Source organism: Equus przewalskii, chromosome 3, assembly GCF_037783145.1.
Source record: "Equus przewalskii isolate Varuska chromosome 3, EquPr2, whole genome shotgun sequence".
Lineage (NCBI taxonomy): Eukaryota > Metazoa > Chordata > Mammalia > Perissodactyla > Equidae > Equus > Equus przewalskii.
Window position 1 is genome coordinate 17786731 of NC_091833.1, and position 20750 is coordinate 17807480.

The following is a 20750-nucleotide window of genomic DNA, read 5'->3' on the forward strand; positions in this document are numbered from 1 at the left end:
AGATAGTGGCCCTGGGGAGGCCCTACAATCAGTGCTACCTCATCAGAGCCCTGAGCAATGGCACAAGGACAGCTTTATGCCACTGCCACCCCAGGGGCCAGCATGCTCTCCAGCCCCGAGTGTTCAGTGGGTGTTTGTTGAATGAATTACTAAACGACAGAGTACTGGTAGTGGGAGATGAGGTGTGGGTAGGGAATGAATTTGAAACGTTGAGGAGGTAGAGTCAACAGGACTGGGAGGTTGAATGAAGGTAGGGATAGAGAGGGGGACGTCAGGGTTCATGTGTTTACTCATTCATTCACTGGCTCATTCAACAAATATTTCTTGAACTCCCACTATGAGCGAGGGACAGTGGTGACGAGGACTTCCTTGGCCCTGACCCCACAGAACTTAGAGACCCACAGTGAGGCAAGGTTAGGCATGTGAGCACACATGGGCATACATGCTGCCTGGTGGTGATGAGTGACATGAAGGCAGGAGTCCACAGGACGTGGGGACAGAGAGTAACAAGGAGAGGCTGTCTTCAGAGAAGGTGGTCAGAGGATGCCTTGCTGAGGAGGTTACTTTAGAGGTGGGCAGGGACCAATTGGTGCCAGTTTTGAAAGCTCCAAAGAGGCCCAGCCCCTGGCTTATGTGTGAGCCTGTCTAGACAGTGGTGCTTTGCAGAGATAGGGACAAAGGAAGAAGCGTCCATCCCTGGAAGGTCATGCCATCTGGTGGGTCATCCAGGGGCTCTGGAACAGGAGAGGCACAGAGGAAGGCTTGGGATAGTCAACAGTGGATGGATGGAAGCCCTGAGACTGGATGATATTTTAGGGTGGGGGAAATAAAGAGAAGAACCTAGTCCCTGGAAGTAATCCCCGGGTTTAAGGTCTATAGAGAAAGGGGTGCTGCAAAGGAAGGCAACGAGGAGGGGCTGCAGAGGTGGGAAAACTTGGGGAGGGGGAAGTGTGTCTCTGGTAAGAGCTGGTGAGAGAGATAATGGCAGTGCCCCTGAGGGCCTCCCCACCTAGGCTTTGGGTTGTCAAGGCCTACCCTCAGGAGAAGGGGGCAGATATTCAGGAACCTCTTAAAGTCCCTCAAACTACTCCTGAGTATGTCTGTGTTACCTCTAAAGGTGAAGGACCACAGGAGTGAGGCCTGAAGGGTGAGGGCCCAGAATGTTCAGGGTTGGAGAGTGGTGTCTTTTGGGGGTTCAATGTTCAGTGGTGTCTTATTGCCGGGAGGGGAGGGGGAGTGGAGCTGGCCCTTTGACCCCATTGTGGGATCAGCTCTCAGCTCCCTTACCCACTTTAGGTGAGAGTCAGTATTCCAACCCCCTCATTGGAAAAGACTGGGCTCTGGCCCTCTTAGCCAACATGTGCCTGCAAGCCCATGTACCCAGACCCTGCCAGGGTCCTCACTCACGCGCGAAGAGCAAGGCCTGGGACGCCCCAGAAGCCATTACCCAGTGAGTGGTGAAGCACGGCCTAGCTAAGAGCCCAGACTTACCGGCCAGACGGTAGCAGAAAGGGCAGCTTGCCCCCACGGCAGGGAAACTGAGGCTGGCCAAGAAGGCAGTGTTGAGGGGCAGCAGTTGGACCCCGAAGGGGTCCGGTGGCTAGGACTCGGGCTTCTCCGTTCTCCTCCCAGAAAATGCCCCTGATCCTTTCCTGCAGCCAATCCAACCCAGCAGTGGCCGCTCCAGGACCTGTTTCAGGCGGTCACAGAGAGAGGAGCCTGAAAGGTCTCTGGAACCCACGGAATCTGAGAAGAGAGCAGGCAAGCGGAGGTCTCCGGCGCACCCGGTTTTGGGGTCTGCAAGGGAAGCAATGGGACTGCCTTTGCGAGCGGTTCCCGGAAAGCCGTCCTATTCCCATGGATCCCCAGCATTGAGAACTCCTACCGCCCTGGCGTCCTCTGGGGTCCCGCCTCCCCGCAAGCTGGTGGACTCCAAGGGCCACCGGCCTGCCCCGTTACCCGAGAGGGCGGAGCGAGCCGTGGGCGCCTCCCGGGGCACCCGAGCTGAGCCGCGGGAGCGCAGGGGGTGGGGCCCAGCGGGCAGGGGGAGGAGCCGAGGAGCTGGGCGGCGGGGCGGCCGGCCGGCGGGGCGGCGGGGAGGAGGGAGGGGCAGGCGCCTGCAGCGGCGACAGCGGCAGCTGCGGCGCGAACAGGCCCGCAGCGACAAGCGCACGGAGAGCGCGAGGTCCGCGCAGCCCAGCCCAGCCATGTGAGTGTCCCCTCCGTTTCCGGGGGCCGCGGGCCCGGCGGGGGGCTGGCGAGGTAGTTCCAGTGCCTCCTCCTCCAGCGCCGCCCGGTCGGTCCCGTATCTGCTTGTGGCCCTGTCTCACATCGCCCCATCCCCGGACCCAGGCCGCGCGCTGTCCTTCCTTCCCTTCCCCCCAGGCGCGGAGGACTCGGCTTCGCCGGACAAAAGCCGCCTCCCCCGGGCCTGCTGCGCCCGGCGCTGCCTCCTTCCTTCCCACAGCAAGGCCTAGGCGGCCGGTGCCCCGGGGTGGGCCAGGCCTCGGGGCGGCACTTGGCGCCAGCCTGGACCCTGGCACGGACGCTCTCCGGGAGCCCCTGTTGCCCTCGCCGCGGGGGAGGCTGAGCCGGGAATGGGGAGGGGGGAACGAGGAGTGTAGGTCGGCCTCCGAGATGAGCTAATCTTCCTGGCCCCACCGGCTGGCCTAAGCCGCTTTGGGGCCCGGCCCGAGGTGGCCGAACCTGGCCTGGAGCCAGGCTCTTAGCCCAAACCTGGCGCGGCAGGGAACAGACCCTATTCCTGGAAATAGAAGGCAAGTGTGGGGTCTCTGCAAGCAGCCAGGCCTGGGCACCCTACAGAACTGGTTTGGGGAAGGGGCTGCTCACCATGGCTAGGTGTCGGCTAAGTCTGGCTTCAGCACCTTCTGTCCTCCTCTCCCCGGTGAGGCCTGAGTCCAGCCTCTGGTACCGACCCTTCCCATCCAGTTCTACTGGATTGCTCCTAATGCGTGTCGAGGCTGGCTAGCTGAGCACCTACTGTGTGCAGTCTAATGTAACAATAACAGTGCCCTGGCCACCCCATCTGTGGGGCCTGCAGCATTCGGTGCTGGCACAGCTTTTGAGGAGGGTTATGACAATCTGGCAGATGCAGAAGCAGGCCCAGAGAGGTTAAGTAATATTCTCAAGGTCACACAGCTGGTTTAGAGAGAGGTGGGAATTAGACCCAGATCTGAATTCTTGCCATTGCAGTATCCACCTCCATGGCATGGAGGGGAGGGGCAGAGGAACATAAGAATTGGAGAGTAAGCTACAAAATACTCCAGTGAGACAAGGAGACCCGGCTTAGCTCCCACGTCAACTCTCCCTGCCCTGGGTCCTGTGGGGCAGCAGCTGGAGAGAGGAGCCTGGGCTTGGGTGTGGGTGAGGGGAGCATGCCGGGCGCCAGGCTAGGTCCTCCCCGGGTGGAAAAGCAGGCGGGGAGTGTGTGGCTGAGTCACCCCGGCCCCCCATTACGGCTTGGCTTGGCCTCGCGCCCCTGCCAGGCCTGGCCCCGGGGAGGCCACTAGGCTTCCAGCGCGAGGCTGGCCGGGGAATGTGACCAGCTGACCAGGGAGGGGGCCGGCAGGAAGTGAGGCCACCGGGCCGCCTCCGCCCGGTTCCGGGGTGGGGGGTCCCAGGCCGCACCGTGCCCCCCTCCCTCCGAGCTCCCACAGCTGCGGCATGACGTCAGCAGCCGGGTTTGGGGTAGTTGCCATGGAGACAGGGGCAGGCTCAGGAGGGACCCTGTTCTCCTGTGCAGCCGCCCCTGGCCCGGGTTATTTTTAGCTTGTGTTTACCTCCTCCCAGCGGCCCTGCGGCGGGGCGGGGCTGGGCGAGGGACTCCCAGCGAGGCGGCTGGCCTGGCATACCACTGAGCTGGGCAGCACAGGTGGCGGGACCTCCTGCCCCACACCAGTGCACCAGTTTTGGCATGTAGAAGTTATTGGGGATTGTGAGATCTGGGGCCTGCAGGTGGCCAGAATTCCATTGCCAGCTGCCCAGAGCTGCGTGTGCTGCAGGCCCCATTCACCTTTCGGGCCTGAGTTCTTTCCCATGTCCAGAACAGACTTCAGGGCTGGCATGAGTCCAGACAGTCCCCTGGCTCTTATCAGCCAGCCCTCACCAGTTGACGTGGACTCTCTCCCTTAGCTCAAGGGGTTCAGCTCTTTCCTTGTCTCCCCCAGCAGGGGAAATGCTGCCTATTAACCTCCTGAAATGATCGCTCAGATGGATATTCTGATGGTCATTTGGGGAGAGTCTGGACCAACAGTTAGACATCCTGGTCCCTATGGGACTAGGGGGTTTGTGGCAGGAGAGCCCCAGTCAGAGAAAGAAAATTGATGGAACAGTCAGCCTACTCTGAGTTTAGCCCATCCATTCAGTTCCAGAATCCCGTGGGACCCCATCCTACCCCATCCCCAGGGAGCAGAACTCCACTTGCTGATATAATCAGAAAGTGGGGAAGGGAAAGGGAAAATTTTATGTGGGGTAGGGGAGTTGGGGTGGACACAGACTTGAAATCTACCCCCCTCCCAGCAGCAGGATCTGCTGTTCCTGTGTCTAGGCAGCCCAGATCAGTCAGCCCTCCTTCATTGCCCTCATGGAGGCCCAGAGGGTACAGCAGTGAGCCAAGCAGACAGGCCCCAGCCTCCAGAGTTCACAGTCTGGTTGGAAGACAGACCCCAAAGAAGAACTGACAACTGAGTTATGTGGCTTCAGGGAGGAAGCTATGTGGTGCCTAAAAGAGGGAACCAACCCAGGGCAGGCTTCCTGGAGGAAGAAGTTGTAGTGTCTGACTTGAAAAAGGAGAGGGAACTGGTCGGGCTGAGAGTAGTGGTAAGGGGGTGTAGGAGCAATGGGGGCTGCTGCTTAAATGCTGAAGAGCCTTGCAGTTATTGAGAAAGGGTTGAAGTAACTAGAACAGAAAGACTATGGGTGGGGGGAGGGGAGCAGGGGACTGTGAGGGGAGGAGTGGTTGAAGGTATATGAGGAAAGGGACAGAGCCTGAAGGGTCTTGTGGGTCATGTTAGAAAGTCTGGACTTTATCCTTGGGGCAGGGGGGTACCCATGGATGTTTCACAAGAGTCGGAATAGAGGGATAGTAAACGTTTAGAGTCCTAGGGTCGGATCACCTGGGTTTGAATCCCGGCCCTGCCCCTTACCAGCTCTGTAATTTTGGGGAGATTAGTAATTGTTAATAACAGCAGTTGCTATTTGTTGTGTGCTTTCAGTGAAGCAGTGTGTCCATCCCAACTTTCCTACCCTACATACAATTCTCCCTTCCCTGAACACTCCCTACAGAGCAAAGTATTTCATTTCATCCTCCCAACAGCCCAGTGAGAGATAGTTGTTTTTATTATTATTGCTATCTTCATTTAAGAGTTGTGTATCTGAAGCCCAAAAAGGTTTAGAAACGTCTTGCCCAAAGTCACACAGCCAGTTAACCTTAGGTTTCTCATCTGTGAAGTGGGACTAGTAGAACTCACCCCATAGGGTTGTTGCCAAAATTAAATGAGATGCTGTTTGTTAATTAAGCACAGTGACTGGCATATAAAAAGCACTTGATAAGGGACAGTTTTTGGCATTGTCAGGTAACTGGAATTTTAGGAAGAGCAGCGTTGTTATTGAATAAAGAATGGATCATTGCAGGTTAGAGTGGAGACAGGGAACTCATGAGGAAGTTGCTGTAGGGTTCTAGGTGAGAGTTGGTGACACCTTGGACCTGAATTCTAGCTATAGAGGTGGAGGTGAGGGGGCAGATTCCAGAGATGGCAGGAGTGGGTGGCTGAGTGGATGTTGGGGGCACCCAAGATGACTCCTAGTTTCTGTCTTGAACAACTGAGTAAATAGATGGTGGGGCTGTCGTGAAGAAGTTAACACTGGCGAGAGTCAGGTTTGAGGAGTAAAGTGGTGAATTCAGTTTGGAGACTTCAAACTCAGCACACCCCTAATAGCCCACTCGAATTGTCACTCAGCTTCCAGGAGGCATCAAGCAGGCAGTTAGATATACAGGCCTGATGCTCAGAAGAGTGGTTTGGGCGAGGAAGAGATAAGGATGCTGGCAACATTTAGATGGCATTAAGCTGTGGGAGATGTACATAGGGCAGGGAGGATGAGGCTCATTTGGGGATAGGGAGAAAGATAGATCCTCTGTGGGAAAATAAGATGGGCAGCCAGAGAGACGTAGAAAACCAGGAGCCTGTTTCCTCTTAAAATTCAGGAAAAGGAAAGCCTCAAGGAAGAGGAAGAGAACTATACAGTGAAAAGCCTCACTGAGATGAAGCAGGATAAGGACTAAACAGTGGACACTGGATTTAGCGACAGGGAGGTCATGGGTGACCTTGTCCAGACCAGTCAGGGGAGTTGTGGACCAGGATGGGAAGAGGAGTGGGTGGGTGTGGAGAGGAAGTGGAGGTAGACATCTCTTCAAGAAACTCAGCTCTGAAAGGGCCAAATAGGGTGAGGGGTGGGGTAGCTAGAAAGAGACTCCGAGTCCACAGAGGAGTTGTTTCTTTTTGGAGTTATTTATTTAAAGTCACCTTTATATTGAAATGTACATACAGAAAGGGCACACGTCCTAAGTGTACAGCTCGATACATTTTCACAAGGGCATACACCCATATGGGATTAGGAAATAGAACCCAAATTAGAAAATATCGTAACCAGCACCTGGAAGCCCCCTTGTGCCTCTTTCCAGTCACTATTCCCCAAGGTAACTACTATTCCGACTTCTATCACCATAGATCAGTTTTGCTTGTTTTTGAACTTCATATCAAGGGAATCATACCTATATCCTCTTTTGTGGTCTTGCTTCTTTCACTCAACATTATGTCTGTAGGATTCATCCATATTTTTGCACGTAGTTGTATATTGTTCATTTTTTTTGTTGTATAGCAGTCCATTATCTACTAATGGGCATTTGGATAGTTCCCAGGGTTGTTTTCATTTTTTATGTGGGAGTGACTTGAGCTTGTTTGAGGCTTGTGGAGAAAGTCTGAAACACTCATCTTCTATGAGAAGGGAGAGACATGACCAGGGCCACACATGAGGATTTCCTGGTTGGGAAATGAGAGCCTGGCTGAGGTTGAGAATTGCTCTGTAGTTCCAACCCAGCTGCTGTGCCAAGACCTCTGGCAGCTCCCGCCAGCCTGTGTGCAGGTGCATAGAAGGCAGGAGTTGGGTTGTCCAGGGTTGGTTTCTGCCAGGTAAGAGAGAAGCCCACAGTGCTGGGGATATTAACAGCAAGCATGATGGAGTGGTGGCTACGGATCCAGGCTGGGGAGAAGGGTGTGCAGGGAAAGGAGGGAAGAGAAGGTAGGAGGGAGCTAGCAGAGGCAGATTCTGAGCTCTGTGTAGGGTGGTGTCTGTGCAATTCCAGGCTGTATCTCCAGTAACTGGCACATGCTTGGCACATGGTTTTCACTCAGTGGATAGCTGAATAAATGAGCTGGAGCTGCAAGAGGTCTCAGGTCGAAGGCAGGTGAGGTGGAGGTGATGGAGAGAGCCTGAAGGTTGGTCAATGCGGTTATAATTTAGGAAAGGGGCATTCTAGACAGGTGATAAGGCTGGGGTATTCTTTTTTTTTTTAAGATTTTATTTTTCCTTTTATTTCCTCCCCAAAGCCCCCCCACCCCCACCCCCGCACCCCGTACACAGTTGTATATTTTTAGCTGTGGGTCCCCCTAGTTGTGGCATGTGGAACGCCACTTCAGCATGGCCCAAGGAGCAGTGCCATGTTTGTGCCCAGGATCAGAACTGGCGAAACCCTGGGCTGCCGAAGTGGAGCGCACGAACTTAACCACTCGGCCATGGGGCTGGCCCCAGGCTGGGGTATTCTTGTGAGGGGTGGCTGCAGGGAGCAGAGAGGCCAGTATTGGGTGGGCAGTCTGTCAGAATGCATAGTTGCCAGTGTAGGATGCACAGTCTTCAAGGAGGAAGGGAAGGATAGCATTTCTCAAACTGGGGTCCTTGGACATCTTGCGTCTGAATCTGTAGCAGGGTGGTGGGCTTGTTGGAACTGCAGACCCCCTGGACCCACCCCAGCCTCATGGGGAGAAAGTAAGCCCAGTGTGGCAGAATTGAACATCAAAGAGCAAGAGTGTTTATGGGGTGGGGGAGCACCCAGCCCCTCCAAGGGGATGGAATGCCCAGTGGACCCTAGGCATGGTGGCCTCTATCTTGGCTGGAGGTGAACAAGGGATATTCAAGGGGGAAATAGTGGGGATGAGAAAGGGCTGACACCAGGGGGATTCAGCCCATGTGAGCTGGGAGCCAGAAGAATGGGGCCTCCACCCTAGGATGCAGCTTCTGATAGAGAGGAGGCCCTGGCTGAGCAGTGGGACCTGATCCTCTTACCTGGGGCCTGGAAGGGAGAGGTAGTGCCCAGACCAAGCACCCCCTCTGTGGGTGTAGGGGTGGGGATGGTACATGGGGCTGTGAGACACCCTGCACCCAGTTCTTCCTCTGCTTCCTTCTCGGGGCAGTGACACATAATATTGGGTTGATCCAGTCCCACACTTTTAGCCCCTCTCTTCTCAGCCTCCCACACCCCTCATGCTCTGCCCTCAATTGGCAGAGTCTCTCCACTCAGCACCCCTAGCCCTTCCTTCCACTCTCTCAGCCTCGTTTCTCTAGCCTTCACACACTCAGAACCCCAAATCTCAGCTCTCTGTGTGTTCACCCCTCTCTCAGCACCCCTCAACAGTCACTATGTGAGCCCCCTATGCCAACGGCACCCAATCCAGCCCCCACTCAGAGTCCTCATTCTGTTTATCCCTCCATATTCACCGCCGAGCTCAACTCCCTTTACCCACACTTCTGACCCCAGCCGAGAAGACCTCCGTCAGTCCCCTCCCCGAGGGGAAACCCCAGTCACCCCTCCCAGAAACCGGGCGGGCCAAGGGCTCGGTGCCCCCCTGGTCCGGCCAGTCCCGCCCCATCCCGGCGGGCTGAGTCAGGCGGCAGGAACTGGGCGGGGGGCGGCGCCGGGAGGAGCTGCAGCCCGAGCCAGAGTCGCTGGGAGCGAGCGCGGAGCCCAGCTGGGCCAGCACCGAGTGGCCCTGGACTGGCGGAGACACTGGGAGGGGCAAGCTCACGGGGTAGGGGACAGTTCAGGACCTACCATGAGCGCCAAGAAGAGAGGTAGGACCCCGCCTGGGGCTGCGAAGGCTACGGGGCTGACCCCACAGAGTCCGGGCCGCATTCTGGGGGCCACGGGCGCGCGTTTCGCCGGAGCGCGGTGGGGGTCTGCGGAGGATCCTTCCCACTAAGGGCACGGGCGGAGGCGTCCGTCTGTGACTCAGTTTCCAGGTCGGGACCGCAGGAAAGTGAAGGGGGCGGAGCACTTCTCGGCACTGCCCCCCACTCTGGGAATCCCCCGGCTCTGGGCGCAGGGAGGGCTCTGGCGTCTGGGCACCTAGGAGCCGGTGGGGGCTGGAGGGGAGCAATTTACGCGGGGTGGGCGGGCCGCGGGAACTAAACCCGCACCGGCCGGGCCAGTGGGGCAGCTCGGCTGGGCTGAGCGCGCGCACCCCGCCCCGCCCCGCGACCTCCTGCGGCCTCGCGGGCCGCCGGCGCGAGAGCTCCTGGTCCACTTGGGGGGAGGAGGTCAGGGGCTGGGCTGGAGAGCCCGCCCCGCCCCCGGGTAAACAGGCGCTTCCGCACATTCTTCGCGTGCCCCGCCCCTTTCCTGCCCCTTCCCAGCCCAGAGAGGGTCCCCGCGCGACCCCCCTTCCTGCCCCGCGGCAGGCGGAGCCTGCACCTCTGCAGGAAGTGGGGGCAGAGCTGAGGCCACGCTGAGTCCGAGGCCGAGTCGCCCGTGGCCGCCCTGTCATTAGCGCCAGGGCCGGCGGGGCTGTCGGAATCCCGGCGTCAGGCCGTGTCCGGCAGGACTAAGATACAGAGGCTGGGCCGCGGGGTGGAGGCTTCAAGGGCCCTACTGGCGCTGGAAACCCGCCCTCGCCACCCGCAGGGAGCCCCGCACGGACTCGTTCCATGATGTCCCTGTCGGTGCGGCCGCAGCGCCGCCTGCTCAGCGCCCGGGTCAATAGGAGCCAGTCCTTCGCAGGCGTCCTCAGCAGCCACGAGCGGGGGCCCAGGTATGCAGCCGAAGGGGGCTAATGGGGTGCAGAGAGTCTGACGGGGTTGGGACTGGGAGTGCAGTAAGGGTTTGGGGGACTCCTTCTGTCCCCTTTCTGAGTGTAGCTTCTTCTTTAGGAGCTTCCCGGCCTTCAGTCCCCCAGGGCCCCCACGGAAGCCCCCAGCGCTCTCCCGTGTTTCCAGGATGTTTTCCGTGGCGCACCCAGCCACCAAGGTCCCGCAGCCTGAGCGGCTGGATTTGGTGTACGCTGCACTCAAGCGGGGCCTGACGTAAGCAACTCCCTCCTAACATCTTGTCCCAGGATCCCTCCCCAAGCCCCCATCCCTGTTCCCCTAGTAGGAACCTTCCGCAGCCCCACCCACACCCTCTCCCCACTGCTGGTACCCTGGATATCTAAAGGTTGGAAAGATAAGCTAATTCTGGTTGTTACCCCTTTCCCCAGTGCCTACTTGGAAGTGCACCAACAGGAGCAGGAGAAACTCCAGGGGCAGATACGGGAGTCCAAGAGGAATTCTCGCCTGGTGAGTGAAGGGTTGGCAAGGATGCCCTGGACTAATGCCCTTTGCCCTGTGACGGTGGTGGTGGTGGTGGGGGTGCTGGATAGGGCCAGTCCTGGGTGACATCAGGGCTGTTTTCTGGAGTGATTTAGTCCAGGTATGATTAGAAAAGGGTATATCGGGCCGGCCCGGTGGCGCCCATTAAGTTCGCACGTTCCACTCTCTGGCAGCCCGGGGTTCCCCGGTTCGGATCCCGGGTGCGGACATGGCACTGCTTGGCAAAAGCCATGCTGTGCTAGGCACCCCACATATAAAGTAGAGGAAGATTGGCAGTAGTTAGCTCAGGGCTGGTCTTCCTCAAAAAAGAAAAGGGGATATCAGAAAATACTGGGGAGGTTTCTATGCTCAGCTTCCCCAAGCTGTGCATGCTTTCTGCCTGGGACCCAGTGCGTGTCCATGGGTGCTTCCAGTGGAGTGGCTTGAACCCCTATAGACATGCACAACAGGAGATTATATTGTAGTGGTACTGAGAGACTGGGGAAGTTCTTCCTGGGGAAGAGGTCAGGGCTCCCCAGAGGAGAAAAAACTTCTGCTGAGTCTTGAAGGATAGATAGGAGTTTCCTGGTAGAGAGAACCATGCATGAAGAGGCACAGAGCTCTCTTGCTAGGGGTTTCAGGAAAGAGTGGGCCAGGGGCCAGGGGAGGGATCCCAGGGAAGATGTGGGGGGAGGGGTCTTGGGGACCAGATCTGTGTTACTAGCACCCACCAAAGGCCAGGCATGTGAGAAGGCGGGGTCAGTCCTTGCTTTGATTGGAGTGGCCATGGACTGTGACGTGAGGGGGAGGAGGGCTGTGAACGAGAGGAGCTAGATGGGTCTAGGTGGGCAAGTGCCCCTGCTGGAATACTTCCCATACCTCCTAAGTGCCCCCTCTCATGTCCTTCTGCAGGGCTTCCTGTATGACTTGGACAAGGTGAGTAAATAGAGAATGGTGTTGGAAGAGGTTGGCTCATGGGGAGGGTAAAGGGCCCTGGGCCTCATGCCCCTCCTGATGCACCTCTCCCCCAGCAAGTCAAGTCCATTGAACGCTTCCTGCGACGGCTGGAGTTCCATGCTAGCAAGGTACATGTGCAACACGCATGTGTGCATGCAGAGTGGGGTGGGGGATGAGGTATCATCCGGAAATGGGTGGGGCTAGGCCTTGGGGGAGCAACCCCAGTAGTGGGTCTCAATTCCCTCACTGCCACCCCACTCACCTGCCCAGATTGATGAGCTATATGAAGCATACTGTGTCCAGCGACGTCTCCGGGATGGTGCCTACAACATGGTCCGTGCCTACAGTACTGGGTCCCCAGGGAGCCGCGAGGCCCGAGACAGCCTGGCCGAGGCCACTCGGGGGCATCGAGAGTACACAGAGGTGAGGGCTGGATGGCATAGGGTATGGCAGAGTTGGTGAGAAAGAACTGGTTCTTGATCCCTTCCTGTCCCTGCCCATCCCTGCCAGAGCATGTGTCTGCTGGAGAGTGAGCTGGAGGCACAGCTGGGCGAATTCCATCTCCGCATGAAAGGTACTGAGTTGTGGGGGCAGTCTGGTGGCAGGGAGAGGGAAGTGTGTGCCTGAGACCCCTTAACATGGTTCATCTCCTTCTCCCGCACTCCCAGGGTTGGCCGGCTTCGCCAGGCTGTGTGTGGGCGATCAGTATGAGGTATGAGGATGTGCAGGGAAGGGCTGGGATGGCAGAGTGGCACGGGACACCAAGGACTGCCTCATTGTGTCTGTTCCCCTAGATCTGCATGAAATATGGGCGTCAGCGCTGGAAACTCCGGGGCCGCATTGAGGGTAGTGGAAAGCAGGTGTGGGACAGTGAGGAAACCGTCTTTCTTCCTCTGCTCACGGAATTCCTGTCCATCAAGGTGATGTCTCTGCCCAGAACCAACGGACACCATGATCCTGTGACTCCATGATCCTCTGAACCCCTTATGACCCTGAGAACCTTACCCCTGTAACCCCTGCTTGGCTCCATGGCCCTGTGAATGTGTGACCCCATGACCTTCATGACCCTGTGATTTCCTCATGACCAGACCTTGTAAAATATTTGACCCCCTGAACTCCCCTGAGGTTATGACCCCTAAGACCTCAATGACTTTATAAACTCATACCTTTGTGACCCTCATGCTCCCAGGCTGCTTCAAACCTCCATGGCCCCGTGATCTTGTGACCATCACATAACGTTTATGCAAATTCAGATCTCTGATCTCCCATGATCTCATGACCCCATGCTCTTGTGACCTCATGATGCATTCTTTGCTACAGGTGACAGAGCTGAAGGGCCTGGCCAACCACGTAGTTGTAGGCAGCGTCTCTTGCGAGACCAAGGACCTGTTCGCTGCCCTGCCCCAGGTTGTGGCAGTGGACATCAATGACCTTGGCACCATCAAGCTCAGCCTGGAAGTCACATGGAGGTTGGTGGGACTGAGGGGCTTGGGGACAGGGCCAGGGGCCTATGGCACCTGCTAATAGCCTCTTCTCTCCCCAGCCCCTTCGACAAGGATGACCAGCCCTCGGCTGCTTCTACTGTCAACAAAGCCTCCACAGTCACCAAGCGCTTCTCCACCTATAGCCAGAGCCCACCAGACACGCCCTCACTTCGGGAGCAGGCCTTCTATGTGAGTCACAGCCTCAGCTCAGGCCTCACTATCCCTCAGGAGTTCCCTGGGGTGGTCTTGAAATACCCTTTCCTCTCTCCCAGAATATGCTGAGGCGACAGGAGGAGCTGGAGAATGGGACGGCATGGTCCCTGTCATCTGAATCTTCAGACGACTCATCCAGCCCACAGCTCTCAGGCGCTACCCGCCACTCATCAGCCCCCAGGCCCCTGGTACAGCAGCCTGAGCCTCTGCCCATCCAAGTTGCCTTCCGTAGGCCTGAGACCCCCACCTCTGGACCTGTGGATGAGGAGGGGGCCGTGGCCCCAGTCCTGGCCAATGGGCATGCCCCCTACAGCCGGACTCTGAGCCATATCAGTGAGGCCAGTGTGGATGCTGCCTTGGCTGAGGCTTCAGTGGAGGCTGTGGGTCTAGAAAGCATAGCCCGGGGACCTAGCCTGCCAGCACACCCAGATCCCACCCATGGGGAACACCCTGGTCCTGTCTCTCCTGCCCTGGACCCTGGCAATTCTGCCACAAGTCCCACTCTTAGTACAACAGGCCCTGCCTATATATCTACAGACCCTGCCCCATCTGCACACCTAGACTTGGTTCACAAGACCCCAGACTCTAGCTCTCCTGAACTGCCAGGCCCCACACACACCACTACAAGCTCCACCTATAGTGCCATAAGCCCTACCCACAGTGCTGCAAGCCTTACTCACACTACCACAGGTTCCACCCACAAGCCCATGCTCTCGACGCTCACTATTACAGACCCTACCCCCAGTGCTACAGGCCCAGCCCAGACCACCACAAGTCTTACCCACACTGTCACAAACCTGACACATACTGTCACAAGCCCAACAGACAAGCCCATGCTCTCTACCCTCACTACTACAGGCTCTACCCCCTGTGCCACAGGTCAGGCCCATACTACCACAAGCCCCACCCACAAGCCCATGTTTTCTATCCTCATGACTGCGGGTCCTACCCCCAATACTACAGGCTCAGCCCAGCCCACCACAAGCCCCACCCACAGCACTGCAAGCCCCACCCACACTGCTGCATGCCCCACCTACACTACTGCAAGCCCTACTGACAAATCCAGGATGTCAACTCACACCTCTACAAGTCCTACCCCTAATGCTAAGGACCCAGTCCAGACTACCAGAAGCCCCACCCATCCTGTCACAAGCCCCACCCTTATAACTGTAAGCCCTTCTACTTCTTTAGACCTCACCACACTCCCCAGCCCCTCTGCCCACACAGACCCCACTCTCCCAGGCACCGACCCCCTGTCCTGTAGCCACCCAGCCTCCACTCCCTGTACTCAGGCAGACCCTATAGCCCCCAGCACCTCCTACCCAGGTCCTACCTGTTCCAGTTGGGAACCCCTCACAAGCCCTTCCCCAGACCCCCAAGAGCCTATCCTTCAGAGCCCAAGCCCTGCTCCCTCATCCCTAGACCCTGTGCCCCAGCATTCAGACTTTAGCCTGACTATGGCTGCCCAGGCCCCAGTTCCAGGGGCAGCTGGAGAGGCTGGGGACAGGAGGCTGGAGGAGGCACTGGGGGCCCTAATGGCTGCCCTTGATGACTATCGTGGCCAGTTCCCTGAGCTGCAGGGCCTGGAGCAGGAGGTGACCCGGCTGGAGAGTCTGCTCATGGTGAGGAGGGCCTGGTTGGGCTGTAGCAGCGCAGGGAGGGCAGCCAGGCAGTGGCAGCAGCTCTGACTCCCTTTACAACCCCAGCAGAGACAGGGCCTGACTCGCAGCCGGGCTTCCAGTCTTAGCATCACTGTGGAGCATGCCCTGGAGAGCTTCAGCTTCCTCAACGAGGATGAAGATGAAGACCATGATGGTCCTAGGGACAGGTGAGGGGGCTAGATGAGATGGGACTACGTGAGGGGGAAGAGGTGAGGTGAGTGCCAGGTGGCGAAAGGTGAGAAAGGGGAACAGGTGAGGTGGGGCCAGGTGGAGCACATGAGAACAGCAAGACTGGAGGTGGGCAGGAGGGGATGGACTTGCTGGTAGGTACATTTGTGTTCACCCCTTCCAAGTACTCCTCATGTCCCCTGATGCCCATGTTTCCAACCCCATCTGTATCCCCAGTGCTTCTGACCACCCTCCTTCTCATCCCTGCAATGTCTGCCTCCCCCACCGGTCCCCATCAGCTCATGAGCCTCCAGTTCCTTCTCTCTCCCTTGGCCTCACCTTGCACCTACTCTATGAACAAAACCTTTCAGTGCCTCCCCATCAACCCTGGGTGCCCCAGTATCAACCCCCTCTATCTCGTCGACCCTGGCTGCCCCAGAGAGCCTGGCCCCTCAGCTCTCTGTCCCAGAGCAGCCTTTGCCCATTCCCTCTTGAGGGTTGTGCCCAGCCCCTCCCCTCTCTGCTGCTGTCCAGGTTACAGCCCTGTGCCCTGCACCCTTTGGGCTACAACCCCTTGCAGTCCACATGGTGTAGACCATCCCGCCTGCAACCCTACTCCCGCCCACCCCAGCCCCGAAGGTCCCGGTGGTCCTAGATGGAGGCAGCACTGGCAGACAGGCTCTGGAGACCCCTGCTACATCTGCTGGTCCCAACCCCTTCCTCCTTGAAGTCCTCTGTGAACCCACCCATTGTCTGTTATCTCAGCATTGTCTGTTCTTCCATTCTGAGATGGGGGGAGCTTAATAAAAATGCACTGGTGACCAGATGGTGATGCATGTTCCTGGGTTGCTTGACCCCATTTTTTTCTCAGGCCCCCAAGCAGCCTGGAGCCTGGGGCTGAGGACAGCCTCGACTCGCTCAGTGCCCGCCCCCTCAGCACGGAGTGTCCAGCTCTGGACACTGCCTTGGTCCAGCACCTGTACCACTGCAGCCGCCTCCTGCTGGTGAGGCTAGTGGTATTCCCCCCACCCTCCTGTTGTAGCCTCTTACCCCAGAGTGCCCTGCACTTCAATCCTGGCCCTCCATGCCTCCCCTACTTCCACTCCCAATGTCCCAGGCCCTGGCATCTGAATCTTACTGAATAGAATACTACCTGCACTCTGGCTACCCCCAACCTGTCCCGATGCATGCTGGGACTTGTAGTGCCCATGTCCCACCCTCCCCAAGCCATACCCTGAGCTCTGAGCTACTTAGCCACCCCTATTCTCCAGAAACTGGGCACATTTGGGCCCCTGCGCTGCCAGGAGGCATGGGCCCTGGAACGGCTGCTGCAGGAGGCTCGAGTAATTGAGGCAGTATGCGAGCTTAGCAGGCGATGGGAAATCCCTGCCACCTCCGCCCAGGAAGGTAAAGGCCCCGTGGGCTCTAGCTCAGTGTCTACCCTGAAGCTCTTCCCTTGCCCTACCCCATCTACACCTGTCTGCCCATCTGTCTGCTCTGTTGCCAATGGTTTCCTACGTTTCCTCACAGTGGTGCAGTTCTCAGCCTCTCGGCCCGGCTTCCTGACCTTCTGGGACCAGTGTACGGAGGGACTTAGCCCCTTCATCTGCTCCGTGGAGCGGGTGCTCCTCACCTTCTGCAATCAGTACAGTGCCCGTCTCTCCCTGCGCCAGCCAGGCTTAGCAGAGGCTGGTGAGTGGGCTGCCTACCTGCCCCCTCTGCCTTCCTTTCTTGGATCCCCACACAGACATGCTGAGCTGAGAAGAAATAGCAAAGGCTCATGCCTTGGTGCAAAAGGACCTGGATGGGTAGGGTTTAGACAGGGGGCCCCTGGACCCGAGCCTGGAGTGGGAGCACTCTTCCCTCTAAGGGCCTGGGTCTATCTAACCCTGAGGCCTGTGGCACTGCCTTCTACAGTATGTGTCAAGTTCCTAGAAGATGCCTTGGGGCGGAAGCTGCCCAGGAGGCCCCAGCCAGGCCCTGGAGAGCAGCTCACCATCTTCCAGTTCTGGAGTTACATTGAAGCCTTGGACAGCCCCTCCATGGAGGCCTATGTGACAGAGACCGCCGAGGAGGGTGAGGCAGTAGCCCTGATCACAAAGTGGCCTGATCCTATGGGTGGGTCTGAAGGTGTGGATGAGGACATGAGTATACAAAAGATCCCACCCCAGGAGGCTCCTTGCCCTGCCCCCTTGTCCCAAGCTCCACTTCCTTCTTTCAGTGTTACTGGTGCGGAATCTGAACTCAGATGACCAGGCTGTTGTGCTGAAGGCCCTTAGGTTGGCGCCTGAGGGGCGGCTACAAAGGGATGGGCTCCGGGCCCTCAGCTCCCTGCTTGTCCATGGCAACAACAAGGTCATGGCTGCTGTCAGCACCCAGCTCCGGAGCCTGTCACTGGGCCCTGCCTTCCGGGAAAGGGTGAGAGTTGGGCAGGGATACCTTGAGGGCAAAGGCTGGGGTCCCAGGCTCCCGGTGTCTGGCTAAGTCTGCGCTCCTACCCTTACCCAGGCCCTACTGTGCTTCCTGGACCAGCTCGAAGATGAGGATGTACAGATGAGAGTAGCTGGCTGCCTCGCCCTGGGCTGCATTAAGGTGACCCACCACGCAACCCACCCACCCTTTCTCTCCCCTCATGGCCTCCTCATCCCTGAGCCCTGGTTCCCACCTGCTCCACTGGGCCTACCTCAATACTCCCTCCCCTGGTAGGCTCCAGAGGGCATTGAGCCCCTTGTGTACCTGTGCCAAACGGACACAGAAGCCGTGAGGGAAGCTGCCCGGCAGAGCCTGCAACAGTGTGGTGAGGCTGGGGGGTGGGAGATATGGGTTAAGTAGAGTTTGGGGACATTTTGGCTGATGGGAGTAGGGGTGAGATGGGGTCAGGGGTAGAAAGGCCAGGATGGGACTAGAGCCACTCCTTACCCCATTCTCACCCATTACAGGGGAAGAGGGACAATCTGCCCATCGACGGCTGGAGGAGTCACTGGACGCCCTACCCCGCATCTTTGGACCCGGCAGCATGGCCAGTACGGCATTCTAAACTCCCTACTCACCGGCTCCCAGTGCCCCTTCCTCCAACTTTCAGGGCTCACCAGGCACTGGCAGGGAGGGTGAGGGCTGGCTCCAGACACCCCTCCTCCACAGATTCCTATCAATGAAAATCTAATATATTCTTCTGTTGCCCCTGGGGTTGATAGAGTCAGTGCCTGCAGTCAAGTGCCTCCCAGCCTCGGCTCAGCACACTTACCACAAGTCAGTGTCCCGGGCCTGGCCATCCTGCCTCTGCCCCAACACATCCCTTGGTTTTGTATTTTATTTACAGAGTTTTACAGAAAATAAAAAAGCAAGATGCCTTTCCTACATGGCCTGGCCTGGTGCACTCCTGACCCTCTATTCCAGTTGTGGCCCTTCCTGACACTAGTATGTCCACTCTCCAATGGCATGTGCTTCTTGCCCTGGAAATCCAGGTGGAAGAAATCCCAGAGATTGAAACTAGGCTTGGAGAGGAGGGGCAGAGGAAGAGGGTGGTGGGATGTTGCTAAGGAGGCTCAGCCTGCAGCCTGGGCATGCCCTGGGCCTAGAAGCTACAGGCCCAGGCTGGAGCCAAACTGTGGAGTTGGCCTAGAGGAGACCCAAAGCGTGCCAGTCCTGAGAACAGCTCCCCAGCAGCTAGCTCCTGGTGACCGCCCAGAGGCAAAAGGAAGCAGGCAAGAAAAGAAAGTGCAGTGGTGGCTAGAGCTTCTGGCCACCAGGGGGCAGCAGAACCCTGCCAGGGCCAGGCTTCTTGGTGTTCCTTTGCCCAGACAGCTTCCTATAGAGGGGGCTGAGCACGAGGACCTCCTTGAGGGCTGAGTAGTAAGAGGAGATCCTCACAGAGGGGAAGAGCTGGGGCCTGGGAGGCAGGAGACCCGGATGGCTGCCCTGTGACCCTAAACAGCAAGTCTCTCCTCTCCCTGAGCTGCCTCCTCTCTGTAATAACAAACCTGACTGAACCCAGTGGCCTCCCACAGCCAGCCGACCAGCCCGTGCTCTGCTGCTTCAGGAAGCAGGGCTCCAGGGAGAGGGCTCACCTCCCCAAGAGCTGCCTGACACGTGAGTGTGTAAACCCCAGAAGGCTATGAGTTCTATGGGAGGAACTTGAGGGTGGGGTGGGACTTCAGGATAGCAGGCTATTCTAAGGAGGGCCTGAGGGAGGCCCACACCCAAGGCTGGAGAAACAGGTCCTCCACCCTTCCCCTCTCCCTCCAGAGCTTTCATCATCCAGGGGCAAGGGAGCCAGTGCACGGGCAAGGCCTTCCCCACTGCCTGAGCCCACTCTGGTGGCCCAGTGCCTGTGGCGGTAGCACAGCAGCATGACACACTGGGGAGAGTATGTGCGCCTGCACTCAGGAAGAGCCAATGAGGTGCCAACAGTCTCCCCTGGAGGTGGAGGGGGTGCCCTAGATCCCCAGGGAGCCCTGCCCCCCAGTGTTTTAGGGCTGTGTATCAAGAGGTTTGGCTGGGCCCTTAACCACCTGCTGGGGAAGCCAAGCTGAGCAGAAAAAACGGCAACAGGAAGGAGCACAGGAAACACCTGTGTGTGGATGCAGGTGGCTCATTCCAGACTGGTGGGGGTGGGGGCGGGCAGATAGCTCTCAGCACATTGGCACAGCTCTGTCCTCCCTCTGTGACTATGAAGGGTGGCATGGTACGGATGGTGTGCAGGCCAGCCTTTTGGCTGGTCGGGTGGGGTAGCAGGGGGTGGAGAAGGTAAACAAGTGATAGGAAACCAAGCCAGCACCTAAAGCTGGCCACAGCTTGGGCCTGCCCCAAGAGCCCCTTCAGGAGGGTTATAGTCCCAGAACCACCCCTAGGAGCCCTTCTGGCCTGAGGCACCACAAGAGGCCCACTGTAGGCCAAGACTGTCTACTTGCATCCAAAGCATAGCCTGTGTGGCGGGGAAAGAGGAAGTGAACACTGGCTGACCAGGTACTGGGAAAGTGCAAACAGGGGTGACTGGGCCAGCACGAGCTCACAGCTGAAACCACAGGAGAGGACAGTCTGGGCAAGAAATGTAGGATGGAAAAAATATCATCCCAGCTAGAGGTCAACTGGGACTGTCACTGAAGATCTGAGTGGCCCTACATCCCAGCTCTCTAATGCTGGGAAGGGGTGGGGCTCCTAACTTTCTGTTCTCTACAAGGAGGGTCCTGAGGGCAGAGCCTGTTATTCAGCTCTAGCTGAGGGTGAGTGTGAGGGTCAGGGTTGGCACTGTGAGCACAGCCAGGTACAGGTGAAGGACTGTCAAGGCCAAGACAGAAAGAGTCTCAGGCCTTTGCCCTGTCAAGCCTACCTAGCTCAGAGCAGTGTGGATCAACCACAGAATAGCCACTCCACCCGTCTCTCTCAGTGACTTGCAGTCAGGCTCTATGGCCTCCCTACACCCAGGCCCAGGTCCATGTCTTTGAGGTGGTGGAGGGCAGGGAGAGAGCCCTTGTCCTCCCTCCTGTACGCCCTCCCCTCCTCTAACACACATACAGCCTCACAGGTACCTCCCACAGGCCAAAGCTGCTCCCAGCACTACCCCCACCTCCCACCCTACTGTCAGGCAGGTTCAGGGAGGCATTCACTCTTGCTGCCCCAGACCCCAGACAGT

The 20750-nt window shown here is 57.9% G+C and overlaps 1 protein-coding gene across 36 annotated transcripts in view; it reads left to right on the forward strand.

The window, feature by feature from the left end:
* The window catches only part of RIPOR1 (RHO family interacting cell polarization regulator 1), a 53629-nt gene that overhangs the window by 24472 nt on the left and 8407 nt on the right, over positions 1-20750 (forward strand). For 21 of the 36 annotated variants that reach the window (XM_070612181.1, XM_070612189.1, XM_070612191.1 and 18 more), the window contains 22 exons: positions 9974-10100; positions 10219-10371; positions 10545-10623; positions 11548-11571; positions 11667-11720; positions 11863-12015; positions 12103-12166; positions 12261-12304; positions 12387-12512; positions 12913-13061; positions 13136-13265; positions 13349-14911; positions 14996-15117; positions 15990-16122; positions 16390-16525; positions 16649-16810; positions 17036-17194; positions 17340-17536; positions 17627-17710; positions 17825-17915; positions 18058-18141; positions 19126-19207. In XM_070612181.1, the coding sequence (XP_070468282.1) occupies positions 9974-10100; positions 10219-10371; positions 10545-10623; positions 11548-11571; positions 11667-11720; positions 11863-12015; positions 12103-12166; positions 12261-12304; positions 12387-12512; positions 12913-13061; positions 13136-13265; positions 13349-14911; positions 14996-15117; positions 15990-16122; positions 16390-16525; positions 16649-16810; positions 17036-17194; positions 17340-17536; positions 17627-17710; positions 17825-17915; positions 18058-18141; positions 19126-19207 (3916 nt within the window). Of the gene's footprint in view, positions 1-2058; positions 2210-8971; positions 9145-9973; positions 10101-10218; positions 10372-10544; positions 10624-11547; positions 11572-11666; positions 11721-11862; positions 12016-12102; positions 12167-12260; positions 12305-12386; positions 12513-12912; positions 13062-13135; positions 13266-13348; positions 14912-14995; positions 15118-15989; positions 16123-16389; positions 16526-16648; positions 16811-17035; positions 17195-17339; positions 17537-17626; positions 17711-17824; positions 17916-18057; positions 18277-18437; positions 18476-19125; positions 19208-20750 lie in introns of those variants that run through there. The other 15 variants (XM_070612203.1, XM_070612204.1, XM_070612202.1 and 12 more) reach the window with 13 other exon arrangements.